The 19,359-nt window shown below is 39.3% G+C and overlaps 2 protein-coding genes and 1 non-coding gene across 3 annotated transcripts; all 3 read right to left on the reverse strand.

The window, feature by feature from the left end:
• Window positions 1-820: 820 nt before the first annotated feature.
• On the reverse strand, window positions 821-3,356 carry LOC114872039 (protein dissatisfaction-like). Its single transcript, XM_046290014.1, has 7 exons — window positions 3,226-3,356; window positions 2,921-3,054; window positions 1,934-2,119; window positions 1,699-1,812; window positions 1,451-1,614; window positions 1,134-1,380; window positions 821-1,050 (listed from the first exon to the last, which is right to left on the reverse strand). The coding sequence occupies exons 1-7, from the start codon at window positions 3,354-3,356 to the stop codon at window positions 821-823; spliced, it is 1,206 nt and encodes a 401-aa protein (XP_046145970.1).
• Window positions 3,357-10,267: 6,911 nt separating this feature from the next.
• Window positions 10,268-10,340, reverse strand: Trnav-uac. Its single transcript has one exon. It is a non-coding gene; the product is annotated as a tRNA-Val (tRNA).
• A 165-nt stretch (window positions 10,341-10,505) lies between these two features.
• Window positions 10,506-18,184, reverse strand: LOC114872042 (collagen alpha-1(I) chain-like). Its single transcript, XM_029178787.2, has 17 exons — window positions 17,891-18,184; window positions 17,036-17,242; window positions 16,651-16,967; window positions 15,636-16,557; window positions 15,310-15,551; window positions 15,039-15,236; window positions 14,486-14,953; window positions 14,366-14,410; window positions 13,784-14,242; window positions 13,547-13,708; window positions 13,298-13,459; window positions 12,860-13,237; window positions 12,522-12,791; window positions 11,813-12,426; window positions 11,544-11,755; window positions 11,287-11,471; window positions 10,506-11,217 (listed from the first exon to the last, which is right to left on the reverse strand). The coding sequence occupies exons 1-17, from the start codon at window positions 18,012-18,014 to the stop codon at window positions 10,858-10,860; spliced, it is 5,325 nt and encodes a 1,774-aa protein (XP_029034620.2). The 5' UTR covers window positions 18,015-18,184; the 3' UTR covers window positions 10,506-10,857.
• Window positions 18,185-19,359: the final 1,175 nt, after the last annotated feature.

The following is a 19,359-nucleotide window of genomic DNA, read 5'->3' on the forward strand; positions in this document are numbered from 1 at the left end:
TAATTATTTTTCTCCATTATTTGTTGTTTGTTAACGCCGCCATTATGGATAGGGGAGGGGCTTACCTTTGTCCTTCTCGCACAGTAGTTGCTATCCTTGTCGCACGATTTCGCCGGATACCTCTTCTGCTTTCATGTTCTCTAGCTACCAGGAGCAGTCCCAGAACACCATTCAATAGATGACGAAATTCAAACAAACCGAGGAATGAAATATAAGCGAAGAGGTTAGTAAAGGTAAGGCAACAATATAAAATGACATGAAACAGTTGTAATGTATCATTTTATTATCCCTAATAGAATAGTACATAAGTAACGATAATTTTATCTTAATAACATGAATTTTAATACATTAACGATGCGGTTTTCAGATAAATCGTGTCCAGCTTCGACCTCGTTTGGATTATTGTTAAACAATTTTTTGCGTGTTTTTGATATGAAATTTGCAACTCTGGCGAAATCTGATACTTAAAAAAATTTACATCAATATAAAAACAAAGGATTAGAGGATGTTCGAGTAACTAGAAAAACGTGATATGACTAGAAAAAAAGAATTGCATTTCCTGAGGATCATCTTATGGTAAAACGTCGACATCGAATGGATTAATATTGAACAGTTGCGTCGACATCTGACCTTTCCAAGGGATCTTTTTCACCGACGCAAAAGTAGCCGACATTTTTATAACTTCCTTGGACAATAGCCTTTACAAAACTAATGCAGGGTAATCACGAACCCCGATAACTAGAATCGTTCGTTTGTTTAGAAACAAATTGTAAATTATTATGCAATTCGTTTATACGGTATCGACCGAGTAGATTTTAGGTTATGTCGGTCTGAGGGCACTAACCATGTCTCCCAGTAACCGTTCCACGCTAACGTCCCCTACTGTTGGTTTGAATAACAATTCTTGCAGGGTTGATCGACAGAGTGCGCGAGCTGGGGGTAACAGCAGTAAAAGTCGTCCAACCCTGCGTGCATCTCTTTCGCAGAATACAGCAACCGTTTGTTCTTGCAATGCTGTTACTCTTCCTGGCTCGCAGAGTCCTCGTGATTCTGAATTAAAAATATTATTTTGTTATGTCTAAATTTGTAGAATCGAAAGCTTGCATGTAAATTTAATTTTTGGTTTATTATACCTCCTTTGAAGAGAACTATAGCTTTTAGGCAAGCATACTCTGAATGATCAACTCTGAGAAGGGTACATTTCGCTAACAGTTCTCTCAGCCTTCTCACTTCGTCAACAAGCACTTCTTTCCTTTCAGGTAATAGATCATTAGGTACTAAAACTGTCTCTTCGACGGGGAAGTTCCATTGAGCGGCCGTCAGGACGAAAAGCTCGCTCCAAGATTCCTCCAGGAGAATAGTTTGGTCTCTGTAGGGTAGCTAGAAGAAAAAGGGCATATAGAAATTTAAATTTACTATCAGACTACTGTAAATAATTTGTTGAATTTACTTGTAGAAATGAGTGAATACTTCTCGCCCATCTGACAGCAAAGAAGAGCAATTTTGCTGCAAATTCGTAAATATTCTCTGTAGGTAGAATGGAAAAGTTGGGCACGTATTCTGAGGACACAGAGTTGATGGTCGGTGGTGCTAAGCGGCTACTCGTTAATTCCTCTATGAAACCATATATCATTTCAACATCAACCACTAAATTTTAATATCGAATTATTGAATAAGTCCCCTTTTCAAAGTCTTTACCTTTTGGTTCAATTCTTGTATCAATAGTTCCAGCTTCCTCGGAACTCGTCACTTCATCTTCTTTAGCTGGAGTCACTGTCAATGATTCTGTTGGTGATCGTGGCAAAAAGTGTGCTGTAAATTATAAAATACTTGAACTAACTTGTAATTATTTTTTTACAGGTTGCTGAAAGTTATGCAGAAAACAGCCTCTCATGACAAAGGATGAGAAATTAAGAAACAGCTTTATTCTTACCGACTGATGGCGTAAAGGCTGACACTGTCGGCTTAAAAGGGAACAACGCAGGATATAAAAGGGGATGATAAGGGTTGCTCGCGGCATGGTAAACGTGAGGAATTCCTGGATACAATCCTGAAGGACCTCTCCTTGCAGCCGTGACCAAAGATGATGTATTCCGTGGAGCTCTTTCATGCTGAACGGCTGTGAGTATCATAAAACTTCAGTGATTATATTCAATTAACATCATAGTGTAATTATTTCTTCAGTCACAGAACGATGGCACCAATAATCATCTAAGAAACAACAACTAGAATAAAGAATCCCAATGAATTAATCCATTTCTTGGACCGCATCGAAGCACAAATGTCCCTTACTAAAATAAAATCACGCTCCGATTTCTCTCGTTGATGCATCGCTATTGATCCTTCACTTTCGTTTTTTTTTTTTTTTTTTTTCACTCCACTGTGAGTACCATCATACCCGATGAAAGTGTGCGGATCCTTAATAGCACCTTTCGTCCGTCCCTCGCTAATTGATATCCCCGCGCAATCAAGTGTTTGGATTATCGGGCCGGGCTGGAAGTGTTTACAAAAGCTGTGAACGTCAGGCTGCTCATGACACTGCTGTCCCACTCGTGGCAAGGCTAACTTTCCGGATTCTGGCGTGAGCAAGCACGAATATAGAATTTCATGTGGGCGTAAGCACCCTTTTTTTTCATTCGCCAGCCCTTCTTTGCTTTTTCGTCGAGCAACGAAACGTCTACATGCATTGTAATATCCTCGAGGTTGGTTACATGGGTAGACGCGACCCGAGAAACGAGAGAAATCGGTTCCTGTCATCCGCAAGCCTCCTGACAGATGGGGTGTCATTGAACCTTGAGGGTGACAGTAAAACTAACTTCTGAGCAAAGTCTTTCTGGCTTTTTTAAAAATATTACAAATAGTTTTGATGACGATATAATTGTTTCCCTGTACTATTGTTAATAGAAAGAAACTTAATCACCATTGAAACGAAGCGTACCATCTCGTTTCATGTTGACCTGAAGGCATTTGGTGAAACGACATGCCTGGCACTGATTGCGACGTGAAACGTCCACGATACAGCGACCATTTTCCTTGCAAACGTAGTCCAGATTCCTGAACAAAGTATTCAAATCAAACCGATTACAATACTCAGAAATATTTAAAAAGTATAGTAAAGCATTTATTGAAGAAGAATTTAACTAACAGTTCAGAAATTGTTAACGGGAATGAAAAGAATATTTAAAGTGATAATATTCTTATATTTACATTAAGGAAATTAATTACCTTGCATACCTGCGGATCGACCGCTTGAAGAATCCACGACATCCGTCGCAACTTGGTACTCCATAATGCTTTCCAGATGCTTTGTCGCCGCAAACTTTGCATAAACTTTCACCCCGGCTGTTGTCTTCCATTTTCTCGTATCTATTCATCAAACTGTGATTAAAGAAGGGTAAAATCGAAGACTGTGATTTTAAGATGTTTTAAGAAAATTCTAAATAATATTAATATTAAATTAATTTCATAAGGTAGCAAGTGAGTAAATAGTTTAGCTTTATTAAAAATCTCTAATATAATACTTTGTATGAAATTTCCTATTCTATACTTTTTTCCTATTCTCTGAATAACAGTTTGTTTCATCGCACGTAATAACCATTTGTTGACCCCTGTGAAACGGCAATAACAGTTTTGCTTTTCTTCAAACTACCGTTATTATTACATGTATTATGTGTCAGTTTCAGCGATGCAGCACACACGGTTCTCGTGACTAACGTACAGTTCAACGGAGGAACTTATAGTCACCGAACGACGGGTCGTTGCATATTGCAATATGTAATGAGAAGCTTGATGATTGTTAAACATTGTTCACCGATACCGCCGTTCGATTCTATGAATGCTTACGACTTACTGACTTCTAGAGCAAACTGGATAGCATTAAAGACCCTCAGTATAATTGGAACGTTTAACATTCCTCTATGTATCAAGAGGTTCTACAGATAAAATCCAATGTAATCACTCAAAACTGGACATTCAAATTTTTTAACAAACAATTGTGCATTAAGAATCTCCTTAATTTTAGATCGCTAACACCATCGATAAAGTATTGAATATAGTACTTCAAAAGCTCGCATGTTTCCACCTGGAAATTATTTATCAGGTACCTCCACATTCTTATAAAACACCAGTGAATAGAACGACTCGTTCGAGGAAAAGATCAAAGGAATATTTATTTTTTTCATAAAAGAAAGAAGAGGAGAAAACTGAAACGTTTTTCAGAAAACAGAAGTCGGAAGTCAGGAAGTCGAGGTAACCGGGAGGTCAAGCTAAAACACCCTCTTCCACACTTCCGTTGACTTTTGCAAGCCCTTCACGGTTCTCCACCTCTCCGTTCTCCGTGTCCTTTTTCCCCGAGGCCCTTGGGGCGACTCTGCCACGGTCTTCCATGGTCTAATAGGACGCCGGGCCACCTGTAGGGTTCCCAGGCTCAATAATGCATCGGTGACGTGAAGCATCGCTCAGCCTCGTCGGTGGTTTACCACCGAGAGTCCTGGTGGATGATGCCACGCTTCACCGCACCCTTCGTCCCGAGACCAGTTTCACCGACACCGTCATTATCATTGCCATCGGCCAAGAGGAGATCTTGCCTGGAGGGTTGACTTCTTGATAGTCCGCCCCATAGGATAGTGGTCGCGTGCGAGGGTCAACCTGACACAATATTTTTATTCTAACAAAGAATTTCTTCGTGATATATGCGACAGCAAGAAACAGAAGGAATTTTTTGTTTTACTAACAATAACTGATCCTCGACTTTTTTGCTCAAAGGGTACTTATCAGTTTATATAAACATTGTAAAATTAGAAGAGGTCAGCAGGCACTGATATGGAAGGCAATTAAGTATTTATGATTTGCCAGAAGTCGAGTACCATAGCCAAATGGTTGGTTGGCTTTTTTCAATGTGCAGTTACAGATGGGCGGATTATTTAATCCTGTTTGCACGAACACCTATTCCGTTTACGCACGCATGTAACATATGTCGTGAATTATACGACACACGAGCTGTCTGAAGTCAAATTCTCTCCTGCTTTCCCTGTCAAGACGTAGAAAGCGTCTATTGTAATACCACCTATAGCTGTTATCAAATAATCATTATAACAAAAAATAGATAATCAATAGACACGACAAAATTGACTATAGCTGTTGAATGGAATGTGAAGAGAAAATTTCTAAAGATAAGTTGAGGATAGAAAGGATATTATTTTTAGAGTAATTTAATTCAAACCCATCGATCATACGAACTCTGATACGAGTTTGTCACAGCTGCAACTCGACTTAATGTCACTCCGATGACTTTTCGATAGTTTTACTCGATGCAATGTGGCGAAAGTTCCGTCACCTCGATTGAAAATTCGATCGGCTCCTATGTAAATTTTTTTCCTCGTCACGTCATGTGCGTCCTTTCGCATAAAAAACGCTGATGGATCGTCGGAAGTAATAGAGTGTCATTATTTGATGTCTGTTTCCTTGGATTTAAACATTCTAATTATTCTGTGATGGGAGCAGAAGAAAAATTTCTTATCGATAGAAAACATTTATTTCCAATCGATCATCGATCAAACTATTCGTGTATTCGAGGATCATCTCGTGTTTTTCGTCGGGCTTCTTTTCTTTAATTTAATCATGTCGGTGGCGTTCATTGTTCCAGCACAATGGAAGCTTCGAAAGAGGGTTCATTGAGAAAAACGGCACGTGGCGATAAACATCCTTTCCAAGTTATACTACCAGGCCTGTCACACCTTGCTGAGTAACTTTCACCTGGACCTCCCTTCTCTATGGTAAACCATCAATTTATCATGGTACATATATGATTTCACTCCTCTTAATCCGTGATTTTTAATTAACAAAATAATTGTAGGATTCCAAATAGATGTTTAACGAGTTTCTTTTCTTCCACTTGCTGTCATGTGTTTTTATCAATTTTTCAAAAATTCCAGGTAAATATTGTTGTTAGCCTATGCCACCCCTGACGTGACTTTTGCCATTCAGGAGGGTCGACTGCTATTAGAAACTCTTAAATAATATATCACGTTGTGCTATAGTGGTAACAGTATGAATATAATGTTAGTTCAAATTTTAGAATTTTAGAAGTTTAGAATTCTAGAATGGTAAGAGGACTAGTTCATATTTTCTTTTGGGGGGGGGGATCAAATCCACCCTGTTAATCAAGATGATCATGTCAGCTGGCTCATAAAAATCATTTCATCTAATTTTCTGGTACCTCTGACGAATGTCTAATTAAAAATACCGGAAGTGGAGACTTCCAAACTGATTTTAATTTACCGTACGGCGTGTAGAATTAGCTTCGGTCGTGCACGTGCACGATTCACACGATTGGCAGTGATTGCATGATTCGATCGGGTATGCCATGCACGACACTCGTGCAGCATGTACGTGAAAAACCCAAAACACCCGTGATTTCACGTAACAGATACTTTTCTGCCTTTCGTGGTACAACTGGTGCACAATCGTTTCCTATGAACTGCTTTAATTTTCTTCTACTCCAAACATGTTTTACTCATATATTGTTTCGTAATAAAACTTGCGACTAAGTTAGGTTGTTTTTTAATTAAAAATTTTCTTGTCATTTTTATTTTTAAATGTATGTTGAATTCAGAGAACCAGGGAGATTGTAAATGGACGAGCTGACGAGACAGATCGCGTGCAAAGGAATATTGTCACTCGATGATTTCGTATTGGGGTTACACTAACATGTGCGAATACATTTTTGGCATATGGGTAGACCTGACACGATGACGACAATTACACGCCTCAGTGCCGAAAAAGCCAGCCTTACAGGTGCGTTTACTCACGGTTATTACTAAACTGTCTGACGGCGACACATGTCACGCCTAATCGTTTTATGCACTTAAAGAAAAGTGGAGAGTTATGAATTGTTTAATTATTTGGAGAATCTACTTTTCAAAAGTAGGGTACAAGAAACCGTATAGGAGATAAATCTAGACAACACTGACATAAGATAAATTATAGAATAATTGGCACTTTAAACTAAAATTCTATTTTATACATTCTTACCTGTAAAGCGATCTCTTCGATGGTTAATGTTGACGGTAGGATGAAATATAAAAATTCTGCTTTCCAATGAATAGATTCGACAGTTGGATAGCTTATTCTTGAATAGTCTGTAGATTTTCACAGATGAATTTCTAATAATTTTTCCCCTCTTCTTTGAATTCTCACTTCAATAGCAGCTTAAAAAGCTTTCAACATTAAGAAAATCGTTTATTAAATTCCTCAAAATGTAGAATTTAGTAAATCCATATTATTAAATACTTTTTCATTCTGTTCTAATAATATTGTACACCCTTTGATTTTTTTTAAATTAAATTAAAATACTTGGTATTTTCTTTCTTTCTTTCTTATTAATCAATCTGGTATTTCAATGGTATTTTTATCCAGAATAAATCAAAGAAAATTAAAATATGTATCCCTGATAAGAGTCTTTATCAACAACCAAAACCTCATTTGATTAGCCAACCCGTATTTAAGATTAAAAATCTTGATAAGGGGGCTATAGCATTTAGACTTTCTGTCACTTCTGTACAGGCCAAATGGTAAGAGTTATCAAAAAAATTCTTGCGCCATTGTGTTTAGTCTCAACGAATGGTCGAAAAAAAATTTTTTCCGGTCTGACCGGAAATGGCCGAAAAAGAATTGGCTCTACAGCGAATCTCGCTCTAGTTCACTTTAGCTTGTTGTCAATAGGAATACCACTGAAATACCAAATCGATTAACAAAAAAAAAAGAAAAAATTAAACACTTATTTTTCTATACAAATCACTAATCAAAGAAGATCACAGCACTTCGATCAAGAATATTTCGATTTAAATGTACCTATGGTCACTCGACCCTCTTCGTGTCCATTTTCCAATGGACGTTACCCCATCGACCCAGCACGTTCAAAAAAAAAAAATCCAAAGGTATCACGATTATAAAATCAAACTGAAGGTTCTTTATCACAAGGACTACGTCGACCACAAAGTGCACAAGGTGTACGCGTGATCTATGGCTCGTAATTCTTGGTCTCTGTTCGCGGCTGCAGGGATGGTCAGGGTGCGTCGCCGTTGATCGGCCTCCCGGAGCACGCCCAATCGAGAAATCGCGCACACGAGGGTGGCTGAGGCCCGTAGATGATTGGCCGACAGGCGGGGCAACTTCCTTGGAGCTTATGATGGTTCCACGGGGTGGTATGAAAGCAACCCCTCGAGCGGTCGGAGGAAACTCCACCGTCGGAAGCGCGAAAGTCAACTCACGCGTTTCCCCTCTAATCGACGAGTACTCTAAGAGGAAACTCCATCAGAGTCGACAACTTGTCGCTTGTTCGACGATTTTATGTATAGTATCGTGGATAACGCGATCATAGGATACCAAAGGAAGGAATTTTTAAATTGTTGCGTATCAACCCTTAATTCATACGATGAAATACAAGCAAGATAATTGTTATATAACATTAAAATTACATTGTTTATACAAGTGGAAAACTTAGCTTCAGAAATGAAACAAGTATAATGTGTCCGACTACTCGTGGCTCTTTCTACTTTGTTAAACGATTAATTTAGATACAATTTGATGACATAAAAATACTATAAATTAACGCTTATTGTATATCAATTTAAAGCTTAAAACTTGCTGAAAATTTCTATCCAGATAGAATTCCATTTGAAACACTTTTTTAAAAGATGGTAGCAATGAAACGCTAGTGAGTTACACCTGTAAGTTTCACACGATACGGGCTACAATATTACGATTGCGAGAGATGGTCGTAATAACCGGCACCGTCGATGAATATTTTATTTATTATTGTCTGAAAATCAATGATCGCCGTCTTTCGTGCACGTGTTGTACGTTCGATGATCCCTAGTTTGCATAATTGGACTGTTTTATTGTCTTAAGTGCTCTTTCATTACTCAACTCATTTATGAATAGAACAGAAATCAATAAAATAAAAAAGAAAACATAATTCTATTATAATAATTACCACTAAAATATTCAGTTAATTTTTTTTTTTTGTTTAAGGAAGGATATTTTTACGAAGATGCAAATAATTGAATGTTTACAATACATATCAGAGAGGAAAGAAGATAGTAGGTGGAAAAACTTAATTTCCACCGCATCGGTGCGATTCTGTCGGGGAAAAGCAAGCGGTCTGCACTTGATAGGTCGAAGGATCCGTAGATTCTGAAGCACCTTCTCGACGTGGCAGGAGCAGAAAATCGCGTTGAAGTGGCAACGGTCGGGCTAATGGCTCAGAGACGATATTTTGTTAAACAAGGAAACCTTTTATCCCCCATACCATTTCTCGAGCGAATGCTCAGGGACAGGGATGGCTCGTTTCAAAAGAACTCAGTTTCTGTTCACTCTCCTAAGTTCGTATACATTTTATCAATTATATAAATTTTATTAAATGTTCTTTCTATATATGTCAATCCATACTGGAGGAATAAATTAAAATTGGATGTTATAGGAAATTGACAAAGTCATAAGTCATTCATTTTCAGGAACAAATGATTCCTTTATTGAAAAATATTTTCTTTTATTATAATTTGTAAAGATATACTTTTGGCATCGAGATATCATTGTCTATTGATCTATTTGTATCACGTGACAAATGGAACGGAAGCGAAGATGGTCCTGATAAAAGCGTCCCTGTACCGTCACTTTGGTTTTCTTGTAACCAGAAGAGAACGAGCTGAAAGTGTGAACCATCGACCACTACGACAAGGTACCATCTGCCTTTTCTCACGGTTCACCCACGCATATACTGCCATTCTCGCGAAATTCCTTCGATCCCTTCTGCCCTGAATCACTTCTCACTTTCAGCCCTTCTAAGATGCGAATCGACGTGGTTCGCGTAGTTACCCAACAACTCGATGGAGTTCTGTTCGTGGTAAGTTTCGACTGACAAGTTAATTCACTCTGTTCCAAGGAAACGAGCCGGTGATGTACGTATGAGAATTCAATTGAAACTTAATGTAGCTTTCGTACAGTATTTTTAACATAGCAATGTTATTAATACTCTTGCAATATTTTCAGATCATTTTCTATAAATTTTATGTTTATTTTACAGTATCATTGGAGTAATTAGAATATTTGTTTAGGAAAGGTTCACTTAGCTTGTTAAAAGTTAACATATGTTAACTATGTGAATTTTAATATAATTTTCATTTATTGGATCTTCATAAAATGTAAATGAAACTCTTGATATGTTCTAAAATTAGAAACAGCAAATTTTGAAAATTAAAAGAAAAAATGGTTCCGGCCGGGATCGAACTGGCGACCTTCTGCGTGTAAAGCAGACGTGATAACCGCTACACCACGGAACCGTGTGATGGAGTTCATCCCATACCGTAAATAACAATATAACTAATATCATGCACTATTAATTGTAACAAATTAATTAATCATAACATAAAATTACTAAAATTACTTGAAACTCGGATAGGATGATAAATGAATAAAAATCATATTCATTATTGCACTTTATTTATAAACATATGAACAAATCAGCATGTACTGTATAGAATACATCGTATGCTAATGGCAGTGAAATTAATTATAATGCTCGTATCCTGTATAAATAAAAATATTCACGTTACATTGCACTTCTTACATTCTATTAAGTTCTGAATGGCACTTGTTCATTTCTTCGAACGCGTAAAAAGAAATATCAATGTTTGGCATAAGTACATGACAAAATTTAACATTCTCACTATTGTTCATCTTAATACATAATTGATTAATAAATTAGCGTTATCTCGATATTATCGCGTAGGCAAAAAATGAATGACGGAAGACAATGATATACATTCAGTCTTGCCAATTAAAATTTCATAATTGAATTCATTTGAAACAGATAGGACCTACTGTGAAACCAAATGCTTGATGTGGTAATCCATAATCTACTGGATAGAAATCTACCAGTGGTAATTGTTGCATTATTTTACTTTCAATCAGAAACACTGTTTCCCCTTTACTTTTACGAGTTTTACAATTATCGATCGTGATCTGCGGTTTTATATCAGCGTACGAAAACTCGTCATCGTTAGCACCAAGTAATCGCAAAGAAGAATCATAGTCGTCGTTTAAAGTATTGTACCAACCAATGCTGTTAATACAAGTATAAGTAAAATTTTGATAAGCTTCTTGGCTCAATAGACGTAGAAAATTTAATTGCACCACTCCGATGGTTTCGTATGTAATCTGTAACACGAAAGAGTGATAAGAGGCTCTTATAATAGTAATCGACTGATTAAATTCATTCAAACTTACTTTGAATCCTCCACGCAGATTCGAATACCAATCGGTTTTATTATTTTCCTTTTTCCATGGTATATTTGGCATCTGACTTGTGTGGATGTCAGGATGCACACAAGTTTCACCCATATTCGTCATGTTGCAATAAACGTATACTGCATCATCGGCCATTCCCAAATTTGGATCGATCCAATACCAGCCTGTTTTTATAAACTTTTCAATTACTGATATGTATAATTAAAAAGTCTCAAATGAACACATGGAATACAGACCATTGTTAAAGTGTGGATGTCCGTAAAATAGATCCTTACAAGTTCTCACAGGATTTTCTCTGCTCCCAATGGGTTTACGTATTCGATCTAATTCCTGTCTCATAGCATAGATTGAGCTGTACATGTCTAAAAACTTAGGTCCGAGTTCTTCTTCATTCTGATTTTCTTTATCTACATTTTCTGGTGGTTTACTTTCTTCCTTTGGCTCATTTCTAAAACATATTCTCAGCGTCATAATAATGTGGATAAAAATAATTTCATTTTCTTACGTTTCCTTTGGAACATCTCGTTTTCTTCTTAAAATTTGTTCTCTTGTAAATAATAATTCTGGAGGAATCATTGGTTGTTCCGCTGGTGGACCTGGAGGACCTGGAGGTCCAGGAGGACCGGTTTCGCCTTTTGGTCCATCGTTTCCAGCATTGCCCTTAGGTCCTGGTGGCCCTTCCATTCCAGGAAGTCCTGGAGGGCCATCGTTTCCTTTGAATCCCATTAAACCAACCGGCCCTTGAATACCCTTCGGTCCTTCGGGTCCTGTAGCACCTCGTGGACCTTGTTCTCCTTTTTCACCTTGCTCCCCTTTCAGTCCTACGTGGCCCAATTCACCTCGATGTCCTTTAAAACCTCTTTTACCTCTGTCACCTTTTGGACCCTTGGGTCCAATGGGTCCTGCTTTTCCAGGAGCACCCACAGCTCCTGCCATACCAAGTGGACCATTTTCTCCTGCGAGTCCTGGAAGTCCTCTTAAACCAGGTAAACCTGGAGGTCCTGGTAAACCTTGATCTCCTATACGACCTTGGATTCCTGGTGCTCCTGGCAGACCCATATCGCCTTTTTCTCCAGGCATTCCAGGACTTCCTTGTAAACCTGCCGGACCCTCTGGTCCCTAAATAATATTAATTTCTATTATTAATTCACAATTTTATACGTTCTTTGAAGAAACATTACGTACTTGGATAGATAATTGTATTAACTCTATACCTGTTTTCCAGGTAAGCCAGGAAGCCCTTCCTTCCCTGGAGGACCAATTTCTCCTGGCGGCCCAGGATCTCCAGCTGTACCGTCTTCGCCATCTTTTCCGGGTTCACCTTTTAGGCCAGCTAGTCCGGGGTCTCCCGGTGGTCCGGGGAAACCAGGAGGCCCTGCATTACCTTTTGGTCCTTCGGGACCACTTATTCCACGGCTACCGAGTGGTCCTGGTGGTCCACTCTTCCCTTCTTCTCCTTTTGGACCTGGAGGACCTCGTTCCCCCTATATAATATATATTTTAGCATGAAGTTTTTAACTTTTTTTTGCTAATGAATAAACAATTATGTTACAGGTTTTCCTTCGGGACCACTTGGACCTGGAAGCCCCGGTGCTCCAGCATCTCCTTTTTCTCCTTGACGCCCCTCTGGTCCCGGAGGACCTTGTAAACCTTCAGATCCCTTGGGTCCTCTTGGACCTTGTTCGCCCGGAGTTCCTGCAGGTCCTACAGGACCAACTGCACCAGTGTCTCCAAATTCTCCTTTTAATCCAGCTGGTCCTGGTAGTCCTTGTGGTCCTATAGGACCAGGAGGACCTGATGCGCCAACAGGACCATCTTCACCTTTTGGACCTTGCCTTCCAATTTCTCCAGGTGGCCCCTTTTCACCAGGTAAACCGATAGCACCAGGTTCACCTCGGAGTCCTTGTAAGCCAGGCGGTCCTGGAGGACCCTGAGAGAAAGTAAAATTATAGAGAAATACTTAATGTTATTAAAATTAAATTGTATTTACCATTTCTCCTTGAGATCCTTTGAATCCTTTCTCACCAGGTGGGCCAAAGTCTCCTTTATCGCCGTCCTCTCCTGGAACCCCCACAGGACCAGGAGAACCAGGTAATCCACGTTGTCCTGGTAAACCATCTCGTCCAATAGGTCCTGGTGGACCGGCTTCACCCTAACCAGTACAAACTGATTATTTAATAAAATTCTATACTTCATTTGTTTGAATTAATGTTACAGTTTATTTTCATATTGTTATTACCCTATCGCCTTTCAAACCAGCTGGTCCTGGTGGTCCTTTTGGTCCTTGATTCCCCTGAGGTCCAGGTTCACCATCTTTTCCAGCTTCTCCTTGAGCACCTTTATCACCCGGTGGACCTGGGGGACCAGTTGGCCCTATTTCTCCTTTTGAACCTGGCATTCCCTTCGTTACAAAAGAACTTAAATTTATGAATGTGTAATTTTTTAAATTAGTGTATTTGTTAAAGATAAGACAAACCGGTAGACCACTTAATCCTCGTTCACCAGGAAATCCTGGCAAACCACTAGGGCCAGGTGGACCATCTTTCCCTGATAAACCAGAAGGTCCCGGCGGTCCTTCCTTTCCTTGTTCACCAGGAGGACCTGTTTCTCCGGGAAGTCCTGGATTTCCTGGATTTCCAGGTTCACCTGGTTGGCCAGGCTCCCCAGCTGGACCCTGTGGTCCAATAACACCAGATGCACCTGGTGGCCCTATTGGTCCCGAATCACCAACTGGACCACGTTCTCCATGTGGGCCAGCGATTCCATCTTTTCCATCAAGTCCAGCTTGACCTGGAGGTCCTACAAATCCACGGGGACCTTCGACGCCTGGTGGACCAGGTTCTCCTTGTAATCCTGGAGAACCCGGTTGTCCTGTATCGCCCTTTGGTCCGGGTAAACCCTCGGCACCTCGTCTTCCACGAGCTCCTCTGAATCCCTTTACAAGCAATACTAAAGTTAACACTAAATTTGATTAAATAGCTTATAATGTTTTCATTAAATTTAATTTTTCAATTTATCATTTAATTTTTCCTTAATTATTTCATATTTCTTTACGTACTCTAGGACCTGGTTCACCACGTTCTCCTGGTGCACCATTATTTCCCTAAAATAAAAAAATAATACACTTTAATTATATCAAATTTTACGTTTAACTAATATTGAATTGATTTATTTTTACTCTTTCTCCTTTATCTCCAGTAGGACCTGCTCTTCCTGGTTGGCCTTTATCACCTTTTTCACCAATATTTCCAGGATATCCAACGAATCCTGGGGGGCCTGTTTTACCTTTTTCACCAAGGGGACCAGTTGGACCACGTTCACCTCGTGGTCCTTCAAAACCCTTTGATCCTTCTAAACCTTCTAATCCAGGAATTCCTTGTGGACCTGATGAACCAGGTTCACCCTTTGCACCCGAATCACCTTTTTCTCCTTCTAGACCTCTCTCTCCCTTGTCACCGCGTTCACCAGGTGTTCCACGTTTACCTTCATCACCCTTTACACCACGAACTCCTGGAAAGCCTAATGGGCCTTGTGGGCCCTGAGGTCCTTGTTCGCCTTTGATTCCAGGAGCACCAGGATTCCCTGGATGGCCAGGTGGTCCCTCTGCTCCTGGAAGTCCAGGAATACCAGGTTTTCCTTGAGGTCCCTAATAAGATTACCATAATTATGAACACACATCAAGTATATAAATTTCATTCTGAATGAACTGATTTTATACTTTGAAAACTTACTACTAAACCTGTTGGACCCAGAAGTCCTTGAGGTCCAGGTGGACCCGCTGGTCCCGCTGGACCTGGTGATCCTGGTGAACCCGAAGAACCTGGAGGGCCAGTATTGCCCTTCGCTCCCGGTGGACCTTCGCTTCCAGGAATACCAGGATTACCTGGTAATCCAGGGAAACCTCGTGGACCTATGAATCCCCTGGGCCCCTGAAATAATATCAAAATTAAATTTTAGATATAATTTATTTTTATATAACTATATTCATGTTGTTTATATTACCATTTCACCAGGTAGACCTGGCAAACCTGGAGGACCATCGTCACCTTGCATCCCTTCGTGACCCGGTAAACCTGGTTCACCAGTAGCTCCTGGAGGCCCTCTTTCACCTTTGTCACCTGGTAGCCCAGGTAATCCAGGTACACCTTGTTCACCTTTCATTCCAGGTGGTCCACTTAAGCCTCGTTCACCATCTCTTCCAGGTCGTCCTCGTCGACCTTCTCTACCAGTGTTACCAGGAATTCCTACAACAAATTTTATCTATACATATATCTCTTGAAAATCATCCGTTTCTTCATAATTATGTCTGAAACGAAATGTAGCAGTACCTCTTTCTCCACGAGGTCCAGGTTCGCCAACTTCCCCGGGTTCTCCTTTCTGACCTTGAGGTCCAGGTGGTCCTTCGGGTCCTGAAATACCTGTCAAACCCAGAGGACCTTCGGCACCCCTCATCGCCATCATGTGCTGCGAAAGCATTTGTCTCAATGCTTCCACCTGAGTGTCAGGTCCTTTCTCGTTTCCTTGTTGATTTAATGTTGGTAGAACAAAAACGTTACCAGGTGGACCTGGTACACCTTGCAAACCTCCCAATCCATCTCTCCCTGGTTCTCCCTTTTTGCCTGGTGGCCCAGGCACGCCTGGGGGACCTGGGAATCCGCGTGGTCCTGGTGGACCTCGGGTATTATAGTACACAGCACTGTAGTAGGATCCTTCAGAAGACCCTGTGTATTTTAAGGTATCTTGAATTCCTCCAATTAAATTCTCAGAACTGTCAGGTGTTTCCGGGGTTGTTGTCTGATATTGATCTATTGTATAAATGCTGTTAGAAAGAGTCTCTTGAAAAACTGGTCTCGATGTTGTATTGACTTTGTAAGTTAAATTGTATCCTTCATTATCTTCCACCGACCCTTCTTTATTTTCCTCGTCGTAATCTTCATAAACTGCTCTATCGTGGTTTCTAGAGAAATTTATATTATTATAATTCGTTCCATAGTATGATCTATTATACACAGACTCTTCACTGGAAGATCTGAAATTTTGGCTTGGTTGAGTGATACCAATATTCGTTGAAGCCTCGTAATAAGAGGACGAAGTTGTACGTATTACAGGGCCATAATTGCGCACTTGGCTTGGGTAACTGTTTATCCGTGATCTGTATCTCGATTGATTTCTACAGTCTGGAGCGAAGATCGTGCAAATTTCGTAAGCTGCATCCGGAATCGGAGCGATCTTCAACATTTCCAAGCTCCCCTATAAATCATTTCATGAATATGTATTAATCCCTACTACTCCCTGACCGGCAATATAGCAAGAGTTCACTGTATTTTCACTAATTCTACTCACCAAATACATATTTCCATCTATAAGCTGTTGACCAATGATTATGATACCATCGACGCTGATTGTTTCATCGAGTTTCCTGCGTAATTCTTTGGAAATAGTTTTTGTGCAATCGACGATAAGCGTGGCGGTGTCTCCTTTGATGCTGATACCTAAACGATGCCATCTTCCATCCGAGATATCAACTCCAAATGAAATCGATTGATCCTCGTCGTCTGGTGTTGTACTATAGTAAAGAGTTACATCATTGCCCAATGACAGCACCAACTGTTCCTCGCCACTGTCGCTGTAGATGGCAAACAGCGTGGCAACCGGATATCCTAAACGTAGTACGATAAATTTCTCGTACAAAAACGTCTTACGAGGTAAATTAAAAATCATAACTAACCGATCTTTGGCCTGGCAACGACTAAAATGGAAAAATCGCGTGGTATGCCGGTAGGAAACAGAGTATTGGTATTAATCGTCAGTAGAGCACTCTCGGTTATGTTATACGCGACAGTATCATTTCTATGACAACGATTTTGGGCTAATGTCACTCCAACTGGCTCCTGTTGCATCCCTGTACCATCCACCAAGTCGATAATATTCTTTTCTGAAATTAATTAAATATTGAATGTCGAAGAGATTTCGTGGCTTTCAGATGAAAGTTTGTGATTTTGCAAGAAACGCGAGAGGCATGTAATTAAATAAACAGGGTGACGGCACGATGGACAACTGGAAACCTAATAACCCCTGAACTCGACAGACATAACTCATCGTGTTACGGCGAACGGTTAAAACAGTTCCATTAAGAAGTCCTCTTTTCCAGAGTAGAACACGCGGTTTTGCATGCTACGGGCAGCGGCTCAATTAATGTAATAGGGATCACTTAAAAAGACATCCAATAGTAAACGGACTTTTATTACACGGTCTACGAGAATAATTTCAACGGGTATATTTATATATGTATATATATGTATACACCTACATACAGGGGTATATAATAGTGTTGTTAATTATTAACTATACCTATTCACCTGACTGTATTTAATTTTAACAGCTAGTGACTGACACCATGAATTTCATTTAATTGAACAACTGAAAGAAAATGAATTAGAGGAGATTTTAATCAACATTGATCATGCAAGTTAACAAATGGAAATGTATTTTAAATCATTGCAATTATAGCGTTTTCACTAGAACTAATTGTTAAATTCGAATTGTAAGGATAATCGTAATTGGTAAATTGTAATATATTTACCCATATCTTGGAGAATGATATCGGCCAACACCGGATACAACCCTAGTAGGAGAAAGCAAAGCGTCCAAGAAACGGAGCCGATAGTGATTCTTCTCCATTGTTGCTTCACGTGGTCCCGCCGCATGCTACTCTTTCCTTGTCAAATCATGATTTTTTCAGCGAATTTCTTTAAACTATGTTGAGAAAGGAAAATGCACTGGTAACGAACTCGTAGAGAACCGATGTGAATGAAGAAGCCCCGGGGAACGCTGCGAAACTTATCCGAACGTAATAGACGTCTAGATGCAGTCACCCTCCCCACGCGTATCCTCTGTTTCTGCTTCGATCCCTCCTTTCTAATACCATGTCTCCCCATCTTTCTTTCCTTGTAAACGCCGATGCAACATCGTACACGCATTCCACACATGTGTCTCTTTAATGACAATCCCGTGTCTCCTCTATTGACACTGATTCGGCTAACACGTGGCACCTCGTTCAATTCACGAACAGGGTTGAAGAGATCTTCGAGACAGATACACTTTTTGTTAGAATACAGATTAAATTCCGCAGTGAATAGCAGTAAAAATTTCTTGAAAATAATTTATCATTCTGCTTCTTCTTTAAGTGTTACATCACTTTGTAATACAAGCGGTGAGCGTCAAAGAAGACTCTTCGTCTTATCAAGTCTCTAAAAAAGAGCAACTTGGGAGAAATACTATAGAAGTAAAATAGAAGAAAATATACAAATAAATTCAGGGTTATTATTTTGAATTGTTCCTCGAGTAAATACGATCATCATTTAACCATGCAGGTTTTAATTAACTACTTCCTTGATACTTTTGATTAATTACTTCCCGACTTAATTTATTTTGCAGCTCTCTGATAGCTATGAATACAAATTACCATTCGTCGCTTCTTGATGTAGTAATTAAAATACATTCTATCGATGTGGAAAATAGGAAACATTATTTCTATACATATATTGTACTATTGATAATCTAGTGCACCGAATTCTGCCTTGTACCCAGAAACAATTAATCACTTCATCAATCCTGTCTCAACTAATGTGAACCTTAATATTCTGTTCACCACTAGTTTTGTACACTTTACTATGACTAATATCTCTATTTTTATCATACCGTCAAATATGTATTACTTCGAAAGGAATTCCTTGAAATTATAACATGTCCTAAAGTTTTCTTCATTTACCTCATTTAAATGTAATTAAATTTAAAGTTTTCATTCGCCTTTTTTAGTAGGGAATAAGTCATTGCTCAATTATATAATATACTTATTCAACAATTAGTGAAGTATTCGAAATATGTATGTACCGCTTGGTACTATAAATATTGTAATAATAGTACAAATTTGAATTTTAAAAAGACCACCATAAATTAAATATTTTAAAAATTCGACCCTAGCGTCATCTATACTAAAACGGCGGAAACTATTCAACAACTTACCAGCCGGGTTTCCAAAACAGGGGAGCA

Source organism: Osmia bicornis, chromosome 2 (genome assembly GCF_907164935.1).
Source record: "Osmia bicornis bicornis chromosome 2, iOsmBic2.1, whole genome shotgun sequence".
Classification (NCBI taxonomy): Eukaryota; Metazoa; Arthropoda; class Insecta; order Hymenoptera; family Megachilidae; genus Osmia; species Osmia bicornis.